Source organism: Hemitrygon akajei, chromosome 19, assembly GCF_048418815.1.
Source record: "Hemitrygon akajei chromosome 19, sHemAka1.3, whole genome shotgun sequence".
Taxonomy (NCBI): Eukaryota; Metazoa; Chordata; class Chondrichthyes; order Myliobatiformes; family Dasyatidae; genus Hemitrygon; species Hemitrygon akajei.
In genome coordinates this window covers 21,915,799-21,939,637 of record NC_133142.1, presented here as the reverse complement: position 1 = coordinate 21,939,637, position 23,839 = coordinate 21,915,799, and the positions used below count along the sequence as shown (strand labels likewise).

The following is a 23,839-nucleotide window of genomic DNA, read 5'->3' as shown; positions in this document are numbered from 1 at the left end:
AATGAGAGTGTTTTTACACCCAGATGCTTTCTTTTTGATACACGTTGAAAATTGTTGCAGATATTTGGCCTTTTTTGAGGAAGGCAGTTGTAACATGTTGTGATTTTATATTTCGATTCATTAACTTTGACCTTGTTTTTCAGTCCAGGCTTTGTGACCAGAATGGAATGCAGTTCTCCAAGTGCGATCTGTCAAACACATTGTAGATACATAACATTTATGGACTTGCTGCTCTGATATTTGATTTAGAATTACTTAACTACTTTTTCTTATTAAAATTGATTATTGCATGTTTGCTTCTAAAGTCCTTCTCTTAATTTATTATAAGCTTGTTACGTGTTGTTTTAGGCTGCTGTCAGCCATCCTCTGGAGTGTTGTTTTTCATAGATATCCGGGAAAAGGCATGCATAGTGATTGAACGGCAATTTGCTCTTTGTTTGTCAGCAACTGAATCTGCTAGTGTTTCAAGATAAGTTGTTCTTTGGAGGAGAGGAAGCAAGTGTGCCCCAGTGTCAGTGCTATGCAACGTCACCCTGCACACTCTTCAATGGCATTATAATTGTACCCCAAGGATTTGTAATATATTTGCTTGTGGCACTGAGTCCTGCTATTTGTTTTGGGTCAGAAATCAGTCAGAACAAGGGCAATTCTTGCTTCACTCTTGAAATAATAACAATTTATCTTTTAGAAAAAACCTACAAGAAAATGTGATTGCAAGCTAGTCGTGTACAGCCATGATTCAAATAGCTATTCTCAAATTAAGATTCATTTTGGATTAACATCAAAACATATAAGTTTATTAGTTGGTATGTAATCATTTCAAAGTGTTAATATACAGAAAGCATGCATTAACAGGAAAAAAAGGAAAAACAGAAAAATGCAATGAACAAGAAAATGCCCTGACCTCCTTTTCTGTTCTTATTCTTTTATTTCACTATAATAAATGAATTATTTACACTCAGTAGTCACTCTATTAGGTACCTCCTACAACTAATAAAGTGAGAGTATGTTTGCAATGTTCCGCTGCTGTAGTCCATCCCCCTCAAACTTCAATGGGTAGTGTCTTCATAGATGATCTTCTGCCCATCACTGGTGTAACACGTGGTTAACTGAGTTACTGTCACCCTCCTGTCATCTTGAAGCACTCTGGCCATTCTCCTCTGACCTCTCTTATTAACAAGGTATTTTTGCCCACAGAACTGCCACTCACTGGATGCGTTTGATTTTTCGCACCGTTCTCCATAAACTCTAGAGGCTGTTGTGCGTGAAAATCCTAGGAGATCAGCAGTTTTTGAGATACTCAAACCACCCCATCTGGCACCAACAATCATTCCACGATCAAAGTCACTTACATTACATTTCTTCCACATTCTGGTGTTTGGTCTGAACATTAACTAGTCCTCTTGGCCATGACTGCATGCTTTAATGCATTGAGTTGCTGCCACATTATTGGTGTACCTAATAAAGAGGCTACTGAGTGTAAATGTTTATATAGTTGAGGTTCCCTTGCCACCAGTCAGCTCTTGAGCAAAGCAGAGAAGCGAAGATCATTTATGCTTCTGTTTAGGACAAGAAATGTACTGGCAAAATCATTTACATTTCCTCTTCCACCTTGATTTGAAACAAGTATATGATCTGGTATGATTTGAAATGGGAGGATCTAAGAATAAAATTAAACACTTTAAAATTATTAATCATTTAAAATATTTAAAGAACATATTTTACAAAAACAAACATTAAATCACATTCAAAATTTGAAGGTAAGGTTCATTGTCAGAAGGTTTATTTGCAAGAGTTTACCGGTTATTTACATTTCTCTCTTTTAATTGGTCAGAAAGTATGAGACTTCAGTGTAAGTGTGGAAGTCCCAGCCTTGCTGGTTGTGGTCAGAAGTTAGATTCTGCATGGACTAAGCCAGAACTGATGTAGAACAGTGAAACATAGTTATTCAAAAGGGAGGTGCAGCTGAAAGGGAGACGGGCAAATATAAGATAATTTACAATTTTTATCATTTAGGTTATTTTAATTCCCTAAACTTTCATTTTTTATCTTTAATTTTTGAATATTTCTGAATGAGAGGTATTCAAAGCATTTCAAAACTTGAGTAGCTTTAGCAATTTACAAAGTTTAGGGTATGTATCTTTGCCACCTCGTATTAATATTTTTCAGCCATTTCATGGGTTGCGCATATTCTGACTCCTTAATGTGACAGTTTTTTTGGACCACCACAAACCTGTGAGCATGTTTGGGAACAATGAGCGTACTTTTAATTTCCAATTGATTCCAATTTTTTTCATATTGAAATGAAGATGGGGGTTTGTTTCAGGTTTATTTTCCATAGTTACCTCAATTTCAGGAAAGCCAACTTTTTAGACTGAAAAAAAAATGCGCATCTTTATCCCTTTAGAAAGGTTTTTCCAATGGACTTTGTTCTTGTCAGCTGATGATTAATTGAGGAAAATGTGGTTGATATTATTGTAGATGTTACATGTTAATTTTTAATGCATTTTTGTGATCTGGGAGTCACTGGCAATGGCAAGCATTTATTGTCCATTCCTAGACGTACTTGACAAGGTGGTGGTGAGTAGCTACAGTACTTCTTGTGCAGGTGTTTCCGCAATGCTGTTGGGTGGGGAGTTTCAGGCTTTAGACCAACAATATTGAAAGGCTAGCGATACATTACTAAGGCAAGAAGGTACATAATTTGGAGGAGAGCATGCAGGTGGTGGTGTTCCTATGAATCTGCTGCCCTTGTCCTTGGCCCCGGCCCTGAGATTGGAAGTTTGGGAGATACCTGACTGAATATCTCACATCATTATGGTGAAAATGCTCAATGTGACCATTGTGCACTGATGATAGAGGAAAAGATGTTTAAGATGGCTGATGGGATACCAGTCAAATGGCCTGCTTTGTCCTGGATGATGTTGGGCATCTTGAGAGTTGTTGGTGCTGCACTGATCCAGACAAATAGAGAGTATTCCATTTCACTCCTAACCTGCCTTCAAATGGCAGAAGGAAACTGAATGATCGGACGTGAATCACTTCCCACAGGGTAACGAGACTCTGACCTGCTTTTGTGTTCACTTTATCTTGTGGCTAGTGCAGCTGAGTTGCTGATGAATGTTGACCCTCCTCCCCATCCCCACGATACTGATAGTGGAGATTTCATCGATGGAAGCATCATTTGCTGATGAGTTGCAAATAGAATTGAGCATGTGTAGTCACCAGGAAAATCCCTATTTATGAAGGGAGGATGGTTATTGATGAAGCATCTGAAGATGAGCCAAAGATATTGTCTTGAGGAACTCGTGCAGCCATGCATTGGGACTGGTATGACTAACTTCTGATCATTAAAACCACCTTCAGTTATGCAAAGCATAACTCCAACCATTGGATTGCTTTTGCTTTTCGCACTTAATTTTGTTTGGTCCAGTGCTAAATTGATGTCAATGATACATTCTCATCACACCACTTGCATTCAACTCCATATTCCACGTTATAACCTTCTTGAAAGCACCTGGAACCAAGTGGTGCTAATGATACTCAAACGGGGCTATGTGACTGTTATCAGTGGACAATACAATTTCTTTGCTGTTAACTGAGTGTGAACTGATTAGGCAGAATTTAGCCAAATTGGATTTGTCCTATTTTTTTTGCGAGCAGAGGGTACCTGGACAATTATCCACATCAACACACATAAAATGCTGGAGGAACTCAGCAGGTCAGGCAACATCTATGGAAATGAATAAACAGTCTACATTTTGGGCTGAGACGTTTCTTCAGGACTGCACATTGCCAGTTAGATGCCAGTATTGTAACTTTGTTGAAACAGTTATGCTAGGCATGAAGCTAGTTCTAAACAGCCAGTCTGCAGTATTACAGCTGGAATATTATGTGCTCCCATTGTATGCAGTGCTGACAACCATTCCTTGATATTTAGAGTGAATCAAATTGGCTTCTGTGATGGTTGGGATTTTAGGAAGAAATTTGTTCACCTACTTGGCATGTCTACCCATACATGATTACAGATATTTCAGCTTTTTTCATTAGTGTTCAAATGCTAGGCTTCACCACCATTGAGAAACTGAAAGTTATTGGATTCTCCTCCTTCCATCAGCTGTTCAGTTATCCACAACTAATGGAATCAGAAAATGGTGGAAAGAATACCAGAGGCATTCTGTGCCATTTACCTGTTGAGGGGAAGGATGGATGGGGAAGATCAAGGACATCCTAACGGTCCTTAGACACATGCAGACACGTTGTCCTGACGAAGGGTTTCGGCCCGAGACGTTGACTGCTCATTTCCATGGATGCTGCCCGACCTGCTGAGTTCCTCCGGCTTGCTGTACGTGTTACTTGTCCTCAGAACAGCCTTCAGCCCCACATGGGAGGCTGGGCTGGAAGGATAAGTTGCTTGGCAGTCAGGATGAAATAATCAATTGAATTCGATATTGGCTCAGTGTGAGAAGCCAGAGAGTGGTAGTAAATAGTTGCCTCTGACTCTCTGACTCTCTGAAAATAGCTGTGAGGTGGCAAATGGAACTTAATGCAAACAAGTTTGAGAAGTTGCACTTTGGGAAGACAATCCAGGGTAAGACATATAGTGAATGGTCATGCACTGAGGCGTGCAGTAGAACAAAGGGATCTGGGAATACAGATCCATAATTCCTTGAAAATGGTGTCGCAGGAAGATAGGGTCATAAAGAGGTTTTGGCACATCAGTCTTCAGAAATCAGGGCATTGAGATGGAATGTTTTGTTGAAGTTGTACAAGATGTTGGTGAGGCTGAATTTGGAGAAATGTGCATTGTTCTGGTCACCTACTTACAGGAAAAATGGCAATGAGCTTGAAAGAGTGCAGACAGTATTTACAAGGATGTGCCAGGACTTGAGGACCTAAATTATAGGGGAAGGTTGACTAGGTTAGGACTTTATTCCCTGAAGTATAAGAGAATGGGGGTGAGATCTTCTACAAAATTATGAGGAGTATAGTATAGAAAAAGTACAGGCTTTTTCGCCTCAGGTTGTGGGAGACTAGAAATAGAGATCATAGATTTAGAATGAAAGGTAAAATATTTAAGAGGAATTTGAGGAGGAACTTCACTCAGAAAGTGGAGTGAGTGTGGAACGAATTGCCAGCAGAAGTGGTAGATGAGAGTTCAACTGTAACGTTTAAGAGAAGTTTTGATAGGTAAATGGATAGGAAAGGTATGCAGGGTTATGGTCTGGGTGTACATGGAACTAGGCAGAAGACCAGGTTGGCACAAACTAGAGGAGCCGACTGGCCTGTTTCGGCACAATGGTGTTCTATAGCTCTAGAAGCTACACAACTTCTGATATTGTATTTCAGTTCATATGAGCAGAAGATCTGGTGGGTTCTTTCTAAACTTGGAGACACCAACTGCAGATGTTGGAATCTGGAGCAATGACCAGCATGTTGGAGAAACTCTTTGTGTCATACAGCAGCTATGGGGGAAAGAAATTGTTGATGTTTCAGGTTGAAACCTTGCATCAGGACTGTAATTGGAGAGGCGAGATACATAGTATAAGGGTGAAGGGATGTTGGATGCAGGGTGTGACAGGACAAAAATGGGAGGACTGGAGGATCAGAAGAGGCTGGAGAAGGAAATAAAGGAAAACAGTGTGTTTACCTAAAATTGAAAAGTTCAATATTTGGGCAACTTCGGACTGTAGACTACCAAAGCAGAATATAAGGTGTTGCTCCTCCAGTTTGCATTGGGTTTCATCCTAGCAGTAGAGAAGGCCAAGAATGGACAGGACAGTGTGGAATAGGAAGGTTAAGTTGAACTGCACTGCAACTGGGAGCTCAGGACAGCCATGATGGAGTGAGCATAGGTGTTCTGTGAAAGAGTTGCCAAGTTTGGTCTTACTTTCCACAGATATTAACTGACCTGCTGGGTGCATCCCACGTATTCTCTTTTCATCGGCAGGTGTCTGTATCTGAGCAGCTGGTATGTAGTCTGCATAATTCCACACAATCAAACATCAGCATTCTGGTGATCTAAATACTCATATTGTATTCATTGTTTATAATGGCTTATCTTAGTAGAAGTGAATCTGATGGATTTAAGAAGCAATGCTCAGAGCAGGAAGCTTATAGTCAGCACTTGGCACTTGTTGGAATTATGATGAATATGTGCACTCTTTTTGGGTTAACAATTAAAGGAATGAATGCATTCTGTGCCAGACCAGTCAGCAGAAAGTGGAAATAACAACTGATTCAGGGCTGTCCATTTCTCCCTTGAGTTGTCAGTCCTTTCATAATTATGTCATTAATGATAATAAAGCTTTGCTGAACTATTTTGAAAATCAAGTTATGATTTTCTTCTAGACGTCAGTAAACTAAATACTTAAAAGGTCCAGTAACATCGATAGCTCTTTCATGTACCATAATGACCGTACATTTACCAATGTGTGTTTAAGAGGGTTTTGTCCAGTTTGTCCTTTGGAAACTATGGAATGCTACTTTATATATCAGATTGGGTCAAACTGTGTAAGAAATAATTAATAATTTTGAACCACTTATTAAAATTAGTGTTATTGGTTTTGTGTATCTTGAATAAGCATTGATCTTTACAACTTTATGCACTACACTTTTAAGACTTGACTGGTAAAGATAATGATGAAACCACAATCGTATATATTGAAATTTAAGCTGAAATCTAATTCTGGGTTAATGAACTATTGGGTACTCAGTTGATGGCGTTTGCTGTGGACTTAATTTTGTAGGAAAAAAATTTCTTTGTTTTTTTTTGCTGTATGTACAGGAAATACTTCACAGTCTTGAAGTGCATGGTGAAAGGAAAACCTTTCTCCTCAGGTCAACCACACACCAATGATGGCAAGATAGTAAGCTGACTTACAACAACAAGCACTCTTTTTGAAGTTTTCTATCTAAAACTGGAATAATTTTTCAGCCTTATTTAGATGCTATCATTTAAATAGACCAAAAACTCATGAGAAAACACTTCCCTTTGAAAAGGTTTCATGCACCAACTTATTTAATGTGAAATTTTGCAGCCATGCAAAGCATTATGCAATAATTTGTAATTATATTTCTGTACCTTTTAGTAAAAGATTCCACTTTTTATTTATGTCAGCAATTAAGTACGTAAGTAAATGAGTCTTGTGCATGGTTCAGGTTTCAAACCTTTTATTTTACTTCCTATTTATTGCTTGTTTAGCTTTAAAAGAAGTTCCTGAAGTTTCCTTAATAGTTGGAATGTCAGATAGTTTGTAGTTTCAGGATGGCAAAAGGCTTCGAGTGTAATGTATAGTTTAAATTTTTTGATGACTTCCCTCCCTTACAAAGAGCCTTCTTAAATGTTTGTAGATTCTTCAGTTTGATTATGAGCACTTAAACTTATTAGCTAAGTACAGCATTTCTTCAGTCTGATGCACCAGATAGCACATCTTTGTTTATTAGCAATCAGTACTTTAAATCTGCTTAAAATATGGTGGTTTTTGAAATGTAGTGATCATCAAGGCTTCATGTTTTAGGTTTGTGTTTGCTGAATCAATCTTTACAAGGATCTATCTGGAGGATTATTTTACTTGAGTTGATCCAATCCAAGTAGCAAGGCCAAAAAAAATTTGTCTTTTGTTGCTACTGACATGATGGGTTCAAAAATAACTAAGAACTTTTTGTTCATAGTTAGGCAACAGAAATATGTAAATGGAAGTTACAAGTCTGAAAATGTGATTTACAGTCTCGTATATTTGGCTGAGATCTCTTCTTTCCATTCCATAAGTACTTACTCACTTGTTGCTATCCTTATTTAAAATTCATGAGTAAATGCCCGCGACACCTTAGTTAAACCAGCTCTTTATTCAAGAAGTATGTTAAGTGGATGAAAATTCATATGTTGAATACGTATAAAGGTAAATGAAAGTATTCCTTCATTAACAACATAAGAGGACTTTGACTAATGAACTTAAGTCATGTGAACTCCTGAAGTGTGAAATAAGTCACAGCTAATCAACCTTAAAATAAAAACTGTTATTCAGCTATACCATTCATATGCAAAGCTAATTGTGTTCATTATTGTAAAAGTAGGTATTGTAAATTAACTGTTTTAAAGGGGAGTTGTTACAATTTCAGGAGAATTTTAGATACAATTTTATTAGTTAATGTTTAGCTTAAAACAGAATGCATTGACTTTTGATTAGGAATATGCCAATATGTTTGAAATTCGGCAATGTCTAGGTACCTAATTGTCAAGTTTTATGCTGAGTGCATCGCTCTTACAGTTAAAGCCATTGGAGAAGTTCAAGCAAATACTTGGCCATGATGTGGGAAAGATTAAAAATAAAATGCCGGTGTCTTATCAAGAACTTCTAATACTTGACTGATTCCCTTTTGAAATTCTCAGACAAGTAAAGGATCAGAATAAAAAAGTGGCCAATCTGAAGCACAAGGAGCAAATGGAGAAAAAGAAGAATGCACAATTGTTGGAGGAAGCACGAAAACGTGAAGACAACCTGACTGATAACTCACAGCAGATGGAGGTGGGTCAATTGGTGTCTCTCCTTTGTAAGACTAGTTTTGACATTTGTTATTCCACATGAAAAGGCAAAAAAACGACCATGGATTCTAATATCATAAATGACAAAGTGACAAAATTCAAAAAAAACATTTTCAAAAGCGGAATAAGAAAACAACCTTGCAAGTTAACACAAATTGCTTCTACAAGTGGTCAGGAACAAAATAGGATCTAAGAAGGTAACCATGGTGATAATGTAAATGAAAAAGAAGAAATGGGAGGCATGCTGAATAATTACTTTGTATGTTTGTGCAGTGAAACTTAATGGTGAATCTGCAATGAGGACTTGCAAAAATTAACTCAAGCAAGATAATAATAAAGCTGAAAATAATGTGACCTAGTGTGATGTATCTCCAGAACCAGGTAGTTTTCATCCTTGGGTTTTAAAGGACTTTGAATATTGTAAAGGCCCTAATTATAATCTTCTAATGGGTTCCTTTAGATTGCAAAATTGCTGATGTTATTGAGAAAGGTGAAGGTGGAAGCCAAGAAATTACAAACCAATCATCTTACTATCTATTATCTGTATATAAACATTAAATAACTGAAAATTGTCAGCTGGTTGTTAAGAGTCTACATGCGTTCAGGAAAGGTCATGCCTGACAGACTTTGAGGATGTGTCTATCATAAGTTGATGGGGGCGGGGGAATGTCAGATTTTATATGAACTTTGATTAACTTCCTCATAAAAGACCATCAGCTGAGATAAAATCTTACAGAGATGAAGGTAAACTATTGACTTGACTCGCAAACTGACTAACTGAAAACAGAAATTAGTCATAATAAGCAAGAGGTGATGAAAAAATCTTAGCTGGGGGCCACAACACTTCAAGGTATTTGCAAACAAACAAGGAAAGAAAGCTACTTTTCCATATTTTACAATAATAGACTTCATAAGTAGTGTAGATGGAAGCATTAAATTGCAAAGAAATGTAGATTAAGCGAATGGACAAAGCTGCGACAAATGAATTAAAAAACTGTCTAATGTAAGCTCATTCATCTATGACCTAAAAAGTGTGGAAGAATAATTTCTACATGGTGAAAAGCAAGAAGCATTGAATGCCTGAAGAGACTTGGAAAGTCATATGCCTTGTTAAATGGTAATGGATGTGTATAGAAAAGCTGATGTTTGCACTTTTATTGTTGGAGATCTGGAATGCAATCGTAGTTATGCTACAGCAATATTAGCTTGTGGTACACCTGGACTATTATGGCATTATGGACTTCACACTTTACAAAATATATATTAATCTTGGGACTGGAATGTGGAATGAAATCCAGGCTCCAGGAGCAAAAGTACAATAGATGTTATGTAAGTTTAGTCCATGGAATTTAGATGGTTATCATGTGATTTAAATGAAGAGTCAAAGACAATACAGGGAAGGGAAACTGTATCCACTGGTCAAGGAATTGATGATTAGGTGTGTATTCTGAAAATAAACAAATTTTTTAGGTGTGAAATTAATTTAGGAAATATTTTTTCATGCAAAGGATGGTGAAACTTTAGATGTTATTCTGAGGACACAGCTCCAAATCATTTATTAATTTTAAATTTGAGATGGATAGAATGTTTTATTTGCCAAAGATATTAAAGCTATAGAGCAAGAGTGATGAAGGAGAATGGAGTTGCTAAGCTGCATTTTCTTTTTTAACAGAAGAGATTTTAAATGGTGAATTGCCCAAATGTTGCTGTTTTCCCCCCGATGGAGCTTTTTGTGTTCACATGAATGCACATGCACACGAGTACATGGATTCACACGCACGAGTACCTCACTCATCCACATGCTCAACCACGCACATTATTGCTTAAACGTACTCGTTCTCCCAGAGATTTTCATGAAATATATGTGCTCCTACGTGCTTATACACAAAATCAAGATGAACTTTTAAATACTATAGATGTTTGAATAATGTGTGTACTTCGAAGGCACAGCACTGGGAAAAGTAATGAACATGTATGTTTTGCAGGTATGTAACACTAAACTTAAATATTTGCTATTCACTCAGAACCATTTCATTGAAGGATTCTAATTAAAAATATAGCAAAAATATTATTTTAAATAAAGGCGGCATGGTAGCTTAGCAGTAGCATAACACTTTATGGCACCAGTGATCTAGATTAATTTCCTACCTCTGTAAGGACTCTGTACGTTCTCCCCATGACCACATGAGTTTCCTTTGGGTGCTTTGGTTTCCAAAGATGTATGGGTTAGACTGATGAATTTTGGACATGTTACATTGGCACTGGAAGCATGGGGACACTTGAGGGCTAACTCCAGCACATCCCCGGACTCTGTTAGTTGTTGATGCAAACGACACATTTCACTGTATGTTTTGAGGTACGTGTGACAAATAAAGTTAATATAATAGTTTGTATTTTCAATGTGTGTTGAGCATTGTGAAGAAAATTAAGTCATATGGATTTCAAGAATTAGATTTTAAGATCATTTTGTATGTTCTAACTAAAAATTTGGGAGAAAAGATCAACATTTGCTCTATGCTTTGCCAGGCTGTAAGACTAGGTCAGGGAGAAAGTAATTTAAATTTCCTGCTGATATTGTTGCACTGTTAACATTGGCTCTTTTACCAATCGGTATTGATTTCATTGCACACTTTGTTACTGGAATGCCTTAGTGGCTTATTTACACTACAGGACTTAACTAGTATGGTATGGGTCTCCTATCATAATGTGCTTATGTGGTATTCTCTCGTTAGTTGTGGAAAGTGCCTGACAATGGAGGGAAGTGCCGGCTGGTGGCTGCAAATCAACTCAAAAACTGACAGATAATTCCATGGAGGTTTAGTGCAAGACAAGTCATTTTTTTTCTCCCCTGTGCCAGCGAGTAAAATGTTATATTTTCTCAAGTTATGAAAGGGGGCTATTTGGCCCATCAAGACTTTTCTAGCTATCACTGTAATCCTATTAGCCCCATTCCCTAAACCCTTCTCTGCAAACTGTTCTTTCACACATATCAGCATCTTGTTGATAGGTGGGAGAAAACTGAGAAAACCCAGGAGGAGTGTCAGAGTCAGACTGGACATAAGAAAGAATCAAACTCTGGCTGCTGGAAATGTGAGGCAGTGTACCATCTGCAGTACTGCATTGCTGCCCTCTAATTTAAAAGCTGTTGGATAGCCTGTGCTTAGTTATTAGGTTATTCAAAAGTAATAAATTAGAATCTATTTTCCAGTAGTCTTCTGTTGTAATGTTTTTCTTTGCAATGCCGTTGTAATTGTGGGTTCCCTGTTCACTGCTGTTATGTGATTTCCAATTAGATCTGCAACACAAAAAAGTCCTTTAGATCAGTTAGCCAAGCTGGCTAATTTCTGTACTGTAAATTCATTATGATGTTACAGGTTGGTTTCTAAGGCAGAAGTGAGGTGTAATCCCAAATGTCAGTATGAGAGAGAATTTATGTGCAAATCCTACAAGCAAAGTCTGTTGAGCGAATGATTCAGGGAACACTATTTCACTTTCGCCATCCTGGAGGTGATCTAGCATACTGTGTGGTTGAAAGTTAAACATGGTTCAATCTAATCCGTTGGATGAAAACCCTGTATGGAACATTGCTCTTTCGAGAACAATTGCTTTTGTGTTGTTGCTTGGTCAATTTATAGTTTTTATTTGGTATATCCTTATTTAGCAAAAAAGAATTAAGTACATGCCTGAGCAATGATTAAACATGTGGATTGAAAATGTAGCTGAACTAATACATTCAATTTTGACTCTTGATTTATTTGCTTCAAATCATTGCCTGTATCTGCTCTGCATAATTTGTACCACATGATTAACATCTTTCTTTTGGCTGTCCATAATTAGTCTGCTTGTGTTAACTTGCATTAAATTAAATTGCTTGACAATCATGATAGAACTTGGGGATGCAGATTTTTCTCCACGGTTATAAAGGACATTAAGCAGACACCTAGGCTTTCAACACCACGTTCTCTCTTGAATTTCACACTTCTCATTGCTTGCATTGCCTTTGGTTTCCTTACTAAGCAGTTGTTAGCAGCTAAGACAAACAGCTTTAAAACTAGGGTGACAAGTTGTGTAAGCAACCTACGCAAGGACAAATTTTAAAATGCTTTCACAATAAATGGGAACAGGTGTAGGCTATACAGTCCCCTGTGCCTGCTCCATCTTTCTATCTTGGTTACTCTTGACCAATCTCCATTTTCATTGATTCTCTTGGTTTCCATTGAGCCCTTATTGACCATGTGTATTGATCACAGATTAAAATGCATTCCCAAAGCTGATCGTGCGCAGATTGGCAAATTCTAAAGATAGCCAGACCTTTGGTAAAGAAATTTCTGCTCCAGTTCATAAATAGCTGAATGCTAGTCTTGGCGAAATCAGTGTTGTTCCATTTAATCATTGAGTTCACAGTTTATTTGATTTCCGTGGCAATCTTTTAAGGTTATTTCCAATGAAATCATCAATGTTGGTCTTTTTCTTAGATAAGCACCCCTGGATAGTTTGGCAGGAAATCAATTAAGTGGGTTTAGCCTAACCAGAATAGAAAGTTAAATGTAAAGGTGTACCCCAAAGGTGCAGTCTTTAAACCTCTCTTACGGATAGTATTCTTCCCCTTCAATCAAATTTTGTGAAGGAGTATTTTTTTCTGTTTTTACAGTGATGTGGTGGAAGTAAACATATTTCTAAATAGAACATTTTAAACCTATGAGGGAAAATTAGACAAACATCTATGAGTGAATAATATACCATGGGATAAAGTTCAGTGGTCATATTTTAAATCTATTAATCACAATATATGAAACCAATTGGCCTTTATCTACTCTACCAAATAAAGTATTAATATATTTTAAGATTGTTAACTCGGATGAGTTTGTATGCATTTGTCTTCACTTGACCTGTGGGGGTTCTATTAAGTAGTGGATAAATTCCATATGTGCTGCTGAAATGTGTTTTGAACTACAGCCAATATTTTAAAACTATGTTCAGGAGAAAAACTGTGCCATTGTTGAAAGAATTTAATTTGAAGAACTCTGCAGCTGAGGGGAAAACACAGGAAGGTTATAAAAGCCAAGTTTGCACAGGTCATTAAAGTCAATGCACTGCAAACTAATGTACAAATATTGACTTCCACAGAGGCTGCTACAAAGTGTAATTTATTCCTTTGTAAATAGTGGTAACTTCATAAATTTAGGTTTTACAAATGGAAAATGGTTTAAGGTATAAAGTTGTCTGTTATTTAGTGCAGAATGTTGGAGAAAATCCTGCACAGAGCTACAATACTAAAGAGCCCATCATAGATATGTGTGCAAATGGCAAATAATAGAATCTGCCTCAAACAACTGTGATAATTTTAGTTATAATAACAGAGAAATTGTGAACAGTTCCTACACTGTACCATTGCAGCACAGGGGATGTATACATTATAGAATATCTTTGCAGGCATATAAAAGTCCATAGTTTGCAATAACATTTCTGTAAATAGAAAGATCAATGATTAATTATGACTTTTGGGAAGTGGGGCAGCATTACCTACATCATGATGCATTGTAACACTCCAGTAGTGAATTTGGTGCCTTGTGTTAACAAGACTTGCCATACTACTGGGGAAGTCTAGGACGTTCCAATTTCGGCACTGTTCCCTCTATGCTGTGTGGGTGCGTGGCCACACTGTAACTGAAATGCTCCTATGCAAATAGCCTTTGTTGCTACACAGTTTTCGGGCCATATAAAAATTGCCGGCTCAGAGCAACGGTAGGTCCACGCAGCTGTGAAATAATTAGAGAGAACATTGTTTTCCAGTATAAGTAAATTTTTAATAGCATGAAAAGTCTAATTGCAATATAACAAGCTCTCCTACTGAAAACTTTCCTATATGGTAAGTCTCATTCTTTCACAGTTTGTTATTTCACTTTTCCTTTATCCTATTTCTCTTCCATTCAGTCCTACTTCCCTTTCTCTCATTGTTTGATGTATCATGGAATTAAAGTCTCTCATTTCCATTTTCTCTTTGTTCAGTTAAAAAAAACTTCAAATCACTGGGGTATGTACGTATCTTCTTTCCACGGGTCTAAGAGGGTATTATATCAAATTGGTTTCACAGTTGCAACAAGGATGAATACAGAGCCCTATATAAAGTCTTTTGGTAAGGGTAGCAGTAATAAATGATTGGCAGTCGTTGTTTCTTCACTAACTGCAAAGTCCATGTAATCATTTTATGCCGTAAGTATGAAGGATAGGAAAAGATCAGTTAATATGAATTTTGAGAGAGTGCTTGAGATGCGTCAAACAGAACAGGTTAATTTGTACATTGTATCTTTATGATATGGGAGAAGTTAGAAATATTATCTGAACTGAGGATGATGCATGCTAAACTAGTTATCCTGTATTTTATAGTTTAACTGTTCTTTTGGGATATTTTAATATTTTCCTTTCATTTTATGAGGTGCACACCATTCTCTGTCATAAATATGCAATCTTTCATATACTGCATATATTGTTCCACAGTTTAGATATTGTTACATACACTTCGCTCAGTTAAAAACATTTTCAAATAGTTTAAAAGCTGGAGGTGGCTACATTTGACTGAAATGAATCATTGTAATGTAATGGGGAAGTCGTTCCTTGTAAGCTAAAATATTTAAAAAATTTAGTTATGAGTTGTGGATGACATGGGAATTGCCAACATCAATTCCTCGTTTCTTATTTCCCTTGAGCAGTAGATCCAGTCTTGGAAATTAAAATTCCATCAAGATGCCGTTGTTTAGGAAGCTCCAGGAGCTTGGTTAAGAAATGATGTTTGACAGATATTTTTATTTTAAATCTCAGATAACATTATACTACAATTAGCTTTCCTATTGTTTGATTAGACTGACAAGGCATTAAATGGCTTTGAAAGGCTGAGAAGTTGTAATAAATGTTTAAAATTTATAATACTGATCAGAATCTGATTTAAAGATGGCAAGAGGCAGAGATCATGACATACCCCATTAATGTAACTGCTTGTCTTCTTTCGTTGTCCAGAGGAAATAGGTTTGGCTAGAAACTGAAGGAGATTAAGTCAAGCATGTTAACTCCATACCAGCTGAGATAAGTAGTTTGGTACATCCAAGGTTGGAATGGTGTTACTTTGTGGAGGAACACAGTGGGTTAATGTCAGGACTGAGAATGGAATTTAGGAGGCTGAGATCACGAGTTGCTGCAAGCAGTCAGAGGTGAGAAGCCAGTAAGTGTAGCAACTGGAGACAAAATCTCAGGCAGGATGATTGGGATCAGTTGCAGAAGGTGTTATGGTGAGAGTTAATAGGTAAGAGTGAGATGGATCACAGGTTCAGTTGTTCATTGGTTTGATAATTGCCAACTGGGTGCAGGTGGCAGACTGGTAAGTATGCAGTGCGAAGAGGGATTTGAATTGGCAGACAGTAAGTGATGCTTGTGAGCCATTTTGCTATTGCTACAGATTTTGGACAGGCTGAGCAGAGAAAGTGAATTTATTTGGTGAGAGTTTCTTGAGGTTGGTTGATAGAGTTGGACTCCACAGTTTGGCACTTGGTCAAGAAGGTCACCTTTAACTAATGCTGAAGTTTATCATACAGTAGTTTGACAACCCTCTTTATACATGGATTAGCTGCAGATTATTTGGGCTATATTAATGTGGATTAGATGCTAGTAATGATGTTCAGTTTCGCCTCAAGAAAGAGACAATATTGTAATTGAAAGGTTCAGTGAAAGGGAAAGTAAAATTCTAGTACAATTCACCATGAATAAAGAAGAGTTACTCAATGCCTTGGCAGCCTTAAAGGGAATACATTCCCAGGGCAGGATAAAACTTATCCCTGAATGAAATGAGAGGCAAGACCAAGAGAAAGAATTCCCAGAGGTCTGAAATGACTTTTACTTCTTTGCTGTCCTTGGGAAATATAAATCACTGAAGGATAGCATATTTAATCCTCCTTTTCAAGAAGGGCAGCAGAATACAACTTGATAATTACTAACTTGTGAGTCTAATGTCAGTAGGTTATTGGAAAATATTCTGGGGGGAGGCAATGTGATCAATTGAAAAGACAGGGTCTAATCAATGGTAGTGTTACCTTTGTCAAAGGCAGATCTTATCTCACCAAACTGATTAAGTTTTTTAAAAGAGGTGCTTTATATGGACTTCACTAAGGCCTTTGACAAGGACCCACATTGGAGCCTGGTCCAAAACATTGGGTAAATTGGTAAATAGGATTCAAAATAGGCTTGGCTTTCAGATAAAGAGGGTAATGGTAGAATTTACTTTTGTGATTGGATACCTACGACTAGTGGCATTTCCCAAGGATAAGTGCTGGGTTCCTTGGTCGTAACATTTGAATGACTTGATATGTGGATGGAGGAGGCATGATCAGTAAGTTTGCACATGGTACACAGATTGGTGAAATTGTTAACCGTGTGGAGGGTGGTGTTCAACTAATGAGTGATATTGATGAGAAATTGATGAGATATTGACAGTGAAATTGGCTGAGAAATGGCAGATCAAGTTTAATCCAGGTCAATCTAAGGAGATGCATTTTGGGAGTACTAATGAAACTGGAACATATAGAAAAATATGGTAGGGTCATATGGACTATTGAGAAACAGCAGGATCTTGGTGTTCTGGTAAAAAGGTTCTTAAAGGTGGCAATCCCACCAGATAAAGTGTACAGAAGAATATGGGGCACTGTTATTCAGTGGGCTTCAAATATAAGAGTGGAAAAGCTATTCATCAACTTCATAAAACATTGGTGAGACCTCAAATGGAGCTTGTGGAGTATGTTGTTCTGGTCACCCTATAACAGGAAAGATGTAATGGTTCTGGAGAGGGTGAAGAGGGGGTTCATCAAGATATTACTGAGGAAGGACCATTTTAATTAAGGCACATAAAATTATGAGGACTAGTGATAGGATATACATGCAAGAATCTTATCTCTATATCAGAAGCCTTAGGACATTTTGGTATTGCTGCAACTCCTATCACTAACCACATATGATCTTGAAGTATGATCCTAAATGCATAGAATGGGCTGCAATAATTAAATAAGAAATGGGGAGGAGCTGACATATATGTCCCTTAAACCTGCTTCATTATTCAGTTAAGAAAAATGAATCAGATTTGGCAACCTTTTTGCAAAGCACTTCCACCTTGTCTGTAATTACCATCTTAAAGCTTCAGACCGCATGTTATTTTAGCTCTCCTTCCTTCTCCCATACTCCCCTGTCTGTTCTTGACCCTCTCCATTGCTACAGAGAGGCCAATCACAAACTGGAAAAACAAAATCTCATTTTCTACTTGGGTAGCATACAACCCAATGGTATCAATACTGAACTTCGCAATTTCACATAGCCACACTCTGTTTTCTGCTTCTACACACTTACCTAGTTTTATTCTCTCTTTGTTCATCCCTCCTATCTGTTCCTCCAAATGCTTCCACCTGCCCATCATCCTCTCCCATCTGGTTCCACCCACTGTAAGCTAGCCTCTGTTCTACTCCCCTCCTCCACCTGTTCATCATCCCTTCCCCACCTGGTTGCATTGATCATCTACCCGCCTCAACCCCAAATCAACTTTCTCCTGCCATTTACTAGCAATCTTTTTAATTCCTCCCGATGCAGGATCTCAAGCTGAAACATTAGCTCCCATATTTTGACTCCACAATGCCTCTAGACCTCTTGAGTTCTTTAAACATTCTTTTAATTTTTGACTATTTTATATTAGTTAGTCACTCCTTATCCATGTCTGCATCTTACTTCCAAACATAAGAGCTCATATCTTATGCACAGCATTTTTATGCCAACTTAATGAATGAGTTGACTGCTTGATTGCTTTTATGATTTTCTAAATGTTAAAATATTGCTTCCCTTATATTGGATTGAATTATTTTCCCTGAGATAGAAGTTGAGCCATCTGGCCTATAGTTTTCTGACTATCTGTTTCTTGAATAGTGACATTATGATTGTGCTTTTCCAAACTTGTGGAACCACTTTCAAATCCAGGGAATGTTGAAACATTATTACCAATGCATTTATCGTGCCTGTAATCACTTCCTTTAAGAGCCTAAGATTCAGGCATCTGACACAGGTGACTTCCCCCACAAAATAATTGTGATTCACTTCTTCATTCACTAGGCTCCTGGTTTTGACTTATTAGAGTCTTCAGGTTCCTTAAGGTTGTCATAACTGGGGGTGGGAGGCTTTAGTAGGGATAAGCTCCCACCATCTATTAAATGCTTCTAATTGTATGTGTCTCGAAGCGCCTCTGACAACTAAGCTCAGCTCCTGGCCTTCACATGTGACTTTGCTATTAAACCTGGCGGAACCATTTCTACCGACAGGAGAAACAGCAAAGGTGGGTACTGGTACCTTAGAACCAGTTGCGTTGTGCAGATGGAGCTCGTTAGCCGTTGTTGGCAGCTCACCTAAGAGAAGGAAGCCCTGATCTCAAACTTCTAGCTATATCCACTCACGGTGAAGGCTAAAAATCCAGAACCGGAATCCCTAATGCAGTCCTACATTGAGTTCAACACTGACTGGCAACTCCTGTGTCACCACTGGTGCCAAACTGTATTGGTCTCTACCGTTCCTTTGGATTCATCAGCTGCATGGAGAGGGGAGCCTGCTACGTAGGCAACAGGCTGCTCTCCATATTGTACTGCCCTGGCTGCATACTGGCTTGAGTATTATGTAGACAGCTGGGATGTAATATCTACGGTCGACCCCAATTAAAGGAGTGCCTCGAAGTGTCTTCTGCTCTGAAGATTGATCCAAAATCATTTTTACTATCTTTGCCATTTCTCGGTTACCCATTATTAATTCTCCAATCTCATTCTGCAAGGGATCAATGTTTGTTTTTATCTGCTTTCTTTTTGTTTGCCTGTTGAAGCTCTCAATATCTATGTTTATATTATTTGGTAGTTTACTCTCAAATTCTGCCTCTGCCCTCTTTACCATGATATAATTATTGTTGTTGTTCCACTCATGCCTTGTGCCACATCGGGCTGCAACCTTTCTGTTTCTTTAGCAGCAAGGAGCCAGCCGGATTCGAACCCAGGACCACTTGCCTCGAAGTCCGGTGCTAATGCCACTAATATAATTTGTCCAATCTACATAATAACTAAAATTTTCCATCATTATTGCACAGCCTTTCTTACAAGCCCTCATTATTTTTATTATGCTCTGTCCTACAACATATTCCTCTTTGTCTGGTCACCAATCTACAGAAAAGATATCAATTAGATTGAAGAGTAAGGAGAAAATTTATAAAGATGTTGCTGGGACTTGAGGACCTGAGTTATAGGGAAAGTTTGAAAAGGTAAGGGCTTTATTCATAGGAGTGTTGGAGTATGAGGGGAGATTTGATAGAAGTATACAAAATTATGAGAGTATAGATAGGATAAATGCAAGCAGGCTTTTTCCTCTGAGATGGGGTGAAACTAGAATTTCAGGACATAGGCTGGGGGTGAAAAATGAAATATTTAAGGGGAACCTGGGGTGAACTTTTATACTCAGTGAGATGTGCCAGTGTAGAACAAGCTGTCATTAGAAGTGGAGATGCAGCATTTCCAACATTGAAACAATTTCCAACATTGAAAGGTTGAACAAGTTAGGTCTTTATTCTTTGGAGCGTAGAAGGTTGAGGGGGGACTTGATAGAGGTATTTAAAATTATGAGGGGAATAGATAGAGTTGACGTGGATAGGTTTTTTCCATTGAGAGTAGGAGAGATTCAAACAAGGGGACATGAGTTGAGAGTTAAGGGGCAAAAGTTTAGGGGTAACACGAGGGGGAACTTCTTTACTCAGAGATTGGTAGCTGTGTGGAACGAGCTTCCAGTAGAAGTGGTAGAGGCAGGTTCGATGTTGTCATTTAAAAAAAAAAAATTGGATGGGTATATGGACAGGAAAGGAATGGAGGGTTATGGACTGAGTGCAGGTAGGTGGGACTGGGTGAGAGTAAGAGTTCGGCACGGACTAGAAGGGCCAAGATGGCCTGTTCCGTGCTGTAATTGTTATATGGTTAAGAGAAGTTTGGATCCGTACATGAGTGAGAGGGGTATGGAGCAGTTGGGGCATGGCAAAGTAACAGGTCACACAGACTAGATGGGCCAAAGGGCCTGTGTCTGTGCTGCAGTGCCCTATGACACTATAATTCTGTATAAACAAGGGTATTTTGCAGTGTTTTGAATGTGCAGTGGAAACCCAGTAGTAGTTACAGATGAGGGATACATGACCAGGCTGTGTTAAAAGAACTAGTGTTAACAGCATTTGGCATTGCCTGCTCTTATCACCATGAATACATCATAGACGTTGTGATTGACCATTATTATACCCCCTAAAACAAATATGAGTACAAATTTGGTTAGTGAAATGAATATAAAGAGACAAAAGAAAATGATGACATTAATGCAGGAGGTTCTTCTTCTTTTTGTTTTACGGCAGTTGGCACCCAGCTTAATGGTGCATTACCGCCACCTTCTGCTCCGGAGTGTGGATCAGAGAATAGACTTACATTCTATATTACACACACACACGCACACGCACGCGCACGCACACACACACACACACACACACCAATCTACACTTTATCCTTCCTTCTTTGGCCAAAAGCAGGAGGTTAAGATATTGGACAAACTAGAGAATGGAATTACTGCTTTAGCCGTTGGCTATTTGTTTATGGTGAACAAGTTGATGGTGAGGTTGTCCTTGAGAAGGAGATTAATTTTTAGATACCTATAGCATCAAGTGCTTCAACCATTGCTAAAGTAGCATAACGAGTTTGTGACAAAACATGAGTGAAAATGTTGAGCTAATGAATTAAATGTATGTAGTGGACAAAAGGTAGTGAATCTAGTTGACGTTTAATTGCCATTGAACCATTCATGAGAGCAGCCAAACAAAACAGCAGTACAAAACACAGTACCAACAGTCTCACAGAAGATAGCAAGCACAAATGGTATCATAATCGCACAATAAAAGAGTCCAAAACTCGCACCTCGAACACTGGGGTAGGGGTGTGGAAGGTAGTAACAACTCTAGCCTGCCGTCTCAGGTGAAACGCACCAGCCTCGATGCCCCTTTCCTCCCCTCCCCCCCCCCCCCCCCCCCGACTCTGGGTGACACCGCAGCTTGAGGCCCAGTCCACACACAAATAGAATACCATTAAAGCACAATGGCACAGAATATACATGTATATAGTCCAGATCCCCTCAGCCCGTCAAAATCTTCATTGGACTATAATAGAGCCAATGAAATGGTTGTCCACAAGAAAGCCAGGAGCTTGAGTGAAGGTTTTTAAAAAGCCACAGTTAATCAAGTCACCTTTAATCTGTGCAAAGGATGGTTTGAGAACTTTGATGAAAGATTTGTGAAACTGACTGTATCTGCAGGTCATGGTACAGCCCAAGTGTATCTGTCTTATTTTGCTCTCCAGCTTTTTCAAATTTCCTAGCTCTGCCTACAGGACCTCATTTCCCTATTATTGGTACTGGTGTGGACCACGTGCTCCACTGAGGGACCTCACCCTGCAAGGTGCTCTATAGCTATTGAAGGGCATTCCTGAATCTACAGGAGCTTGTGAAGTAGATGTCTGGTCCCCTTGGTCTGTCTGGTAATCACCAATTCTCCCTCTGCTCACATTTTCTTAAATTGCGATATGAACACCACTCTGAATGTGCCGTGTCCAAAATTCTCAGCTGCGCAGGTCCACGACAGTGAATCTAGCCTTTGTTCCAGGTTGATAACCTGAAGTTTGTTTACTTAGCCATTTGCTTACTAATTTAATTTTTTGGCATAACATTGTGGGCCGAAGGGCCTATTCCTGTGCAGTATATGTTCTATAGGAGCCCAACCTGCTGCAACCTGAGACACTACATTTGTATCACTGAATGTGTCCACTCCTTCTTAAATACTATAACATTGCATTCAGCTGAGCTGCTCCGAAGTTTTTCATCATTCGAGTTTAGAATTTATAAAGCCAAAATTAAACAGCAGAAAAGATTCACCAGCTATTCACTAATCAGCTTACCTGCTTTCCACCAACTTCACTTTTGAACTCTGGCGTGAAATATTCAAGTGGATCCTCTTCCTAAACCCTCCAGGCCTCTGGTCCATGCTTTTTAAAAAAAAATTTAACACAATAAAAGTTGTTTCTATTTGTTTTCAGACGTGTCAAGTGAAATATTTCTAATGCTATTCATTATTTAGATATTTGGTGTGATGGAATTTAATACCTTGAAGGTATGACTGAGGAGCAGGAAACAAAGAGATAGACTTATCAACCTTATTTAAAGTCCGCTGCGAAGGAAATTAACTGTTGACATCAATGCTTCCCAAAAAGATCTAAGAAAAACTTATCATTTTCTGACATTAGCTGGTGACAAACAGGATGTCAGTGTAATCTCTAATACCCTGTGGTCATGATGTTGATATATTGGCAAGGCATTTTCACAAAAATCTACAAGGCAGCTTAGGTGTCTCTTTCCCAGACTATTGACAAATGTTAACGTCTTCACCTTTTTACTATCACAAAGCCAGGTCAATGGCTTTAATCAAGATGGATGTATGATGCAATGTCTCCATGGGTTAGAAAGGGTTCCACTATAGTTTTTGCTATTGATGTTGATTTTGCTTTGGGCATAAATAACTTCACTTTAGATGTTTTTGACACTGAAGGAAATTTTGGAAAACATTAGAAAAGACCTTGGCAATTAAATGAGTGAAGAATTGACATATACAATACTGCCGCAAAATCTGATTTTGGGAGGGTAAAATAGAATGTAATTGTCCATTCAGAAAGTCACTAAATGATGTAGATGAATGGATGCTGAGAAATTCAAATATTTTATTCCATCAAAAAGCCTGCAATACAGTGTTTCCCAACCTTTTTTATGCCATGGACCAATACCATTGAGCAAGGGGTTTGTGCACCCCATATTGAAAACCCCTGTTGTAATAGATGAAGCCATCTAAAGATGAATATTATTTTGTGTTTTGGAAGTACAGGTCCAAGTGTGCGAGGTGGTGATTAGGTTCCTGTGTCCATTTTGGAGACCCCATCTGAGAAAATACACTGTGTATGTTAACTAAGAGTAAAGAATACACAGCAGTTTATTATCCTCCAGAAGATAAATTTGACAGAGATTCTTAAATTATAATTGGTTTCATGAAGTGAATAAATACTAGTTCTGTTTAGGAATTTATTGAAGAGAGGCCATCAATTCAAAGTCATCATTGTCAGATTCCACAGTGGCATTAATAAAGGAATTTAGAAAGTCAAGGAAGATGGATAAAAG

At 38.2% G+C, this 23,839-nt stretch overlaps 1 protein-coding gene across 2 annotated transcripts in view; it reads left to right on the top strand.

Annotated features, from left to right (window-relative positions):
* The window catches only part of LOC140741811 (ERC protein 2), a 767,514-nt gene that overhangs the window by 436,252 nt on the left and 307,423 nt on the right, over positions 1-23,839 (top strand). For both annotated transcript variants that reach the window (XM_073072223.1, XM_073072222.1), the window contains one exon: positions 8,393-8,528. In XM_073072223.1, the coding sequence (XP_072928324.1) occupies positions 8,393-8,528 (136 nt within the window). The remainder of the gene's footprint in view (positions 1-8,392; positions 8,529-23,839) is intronic.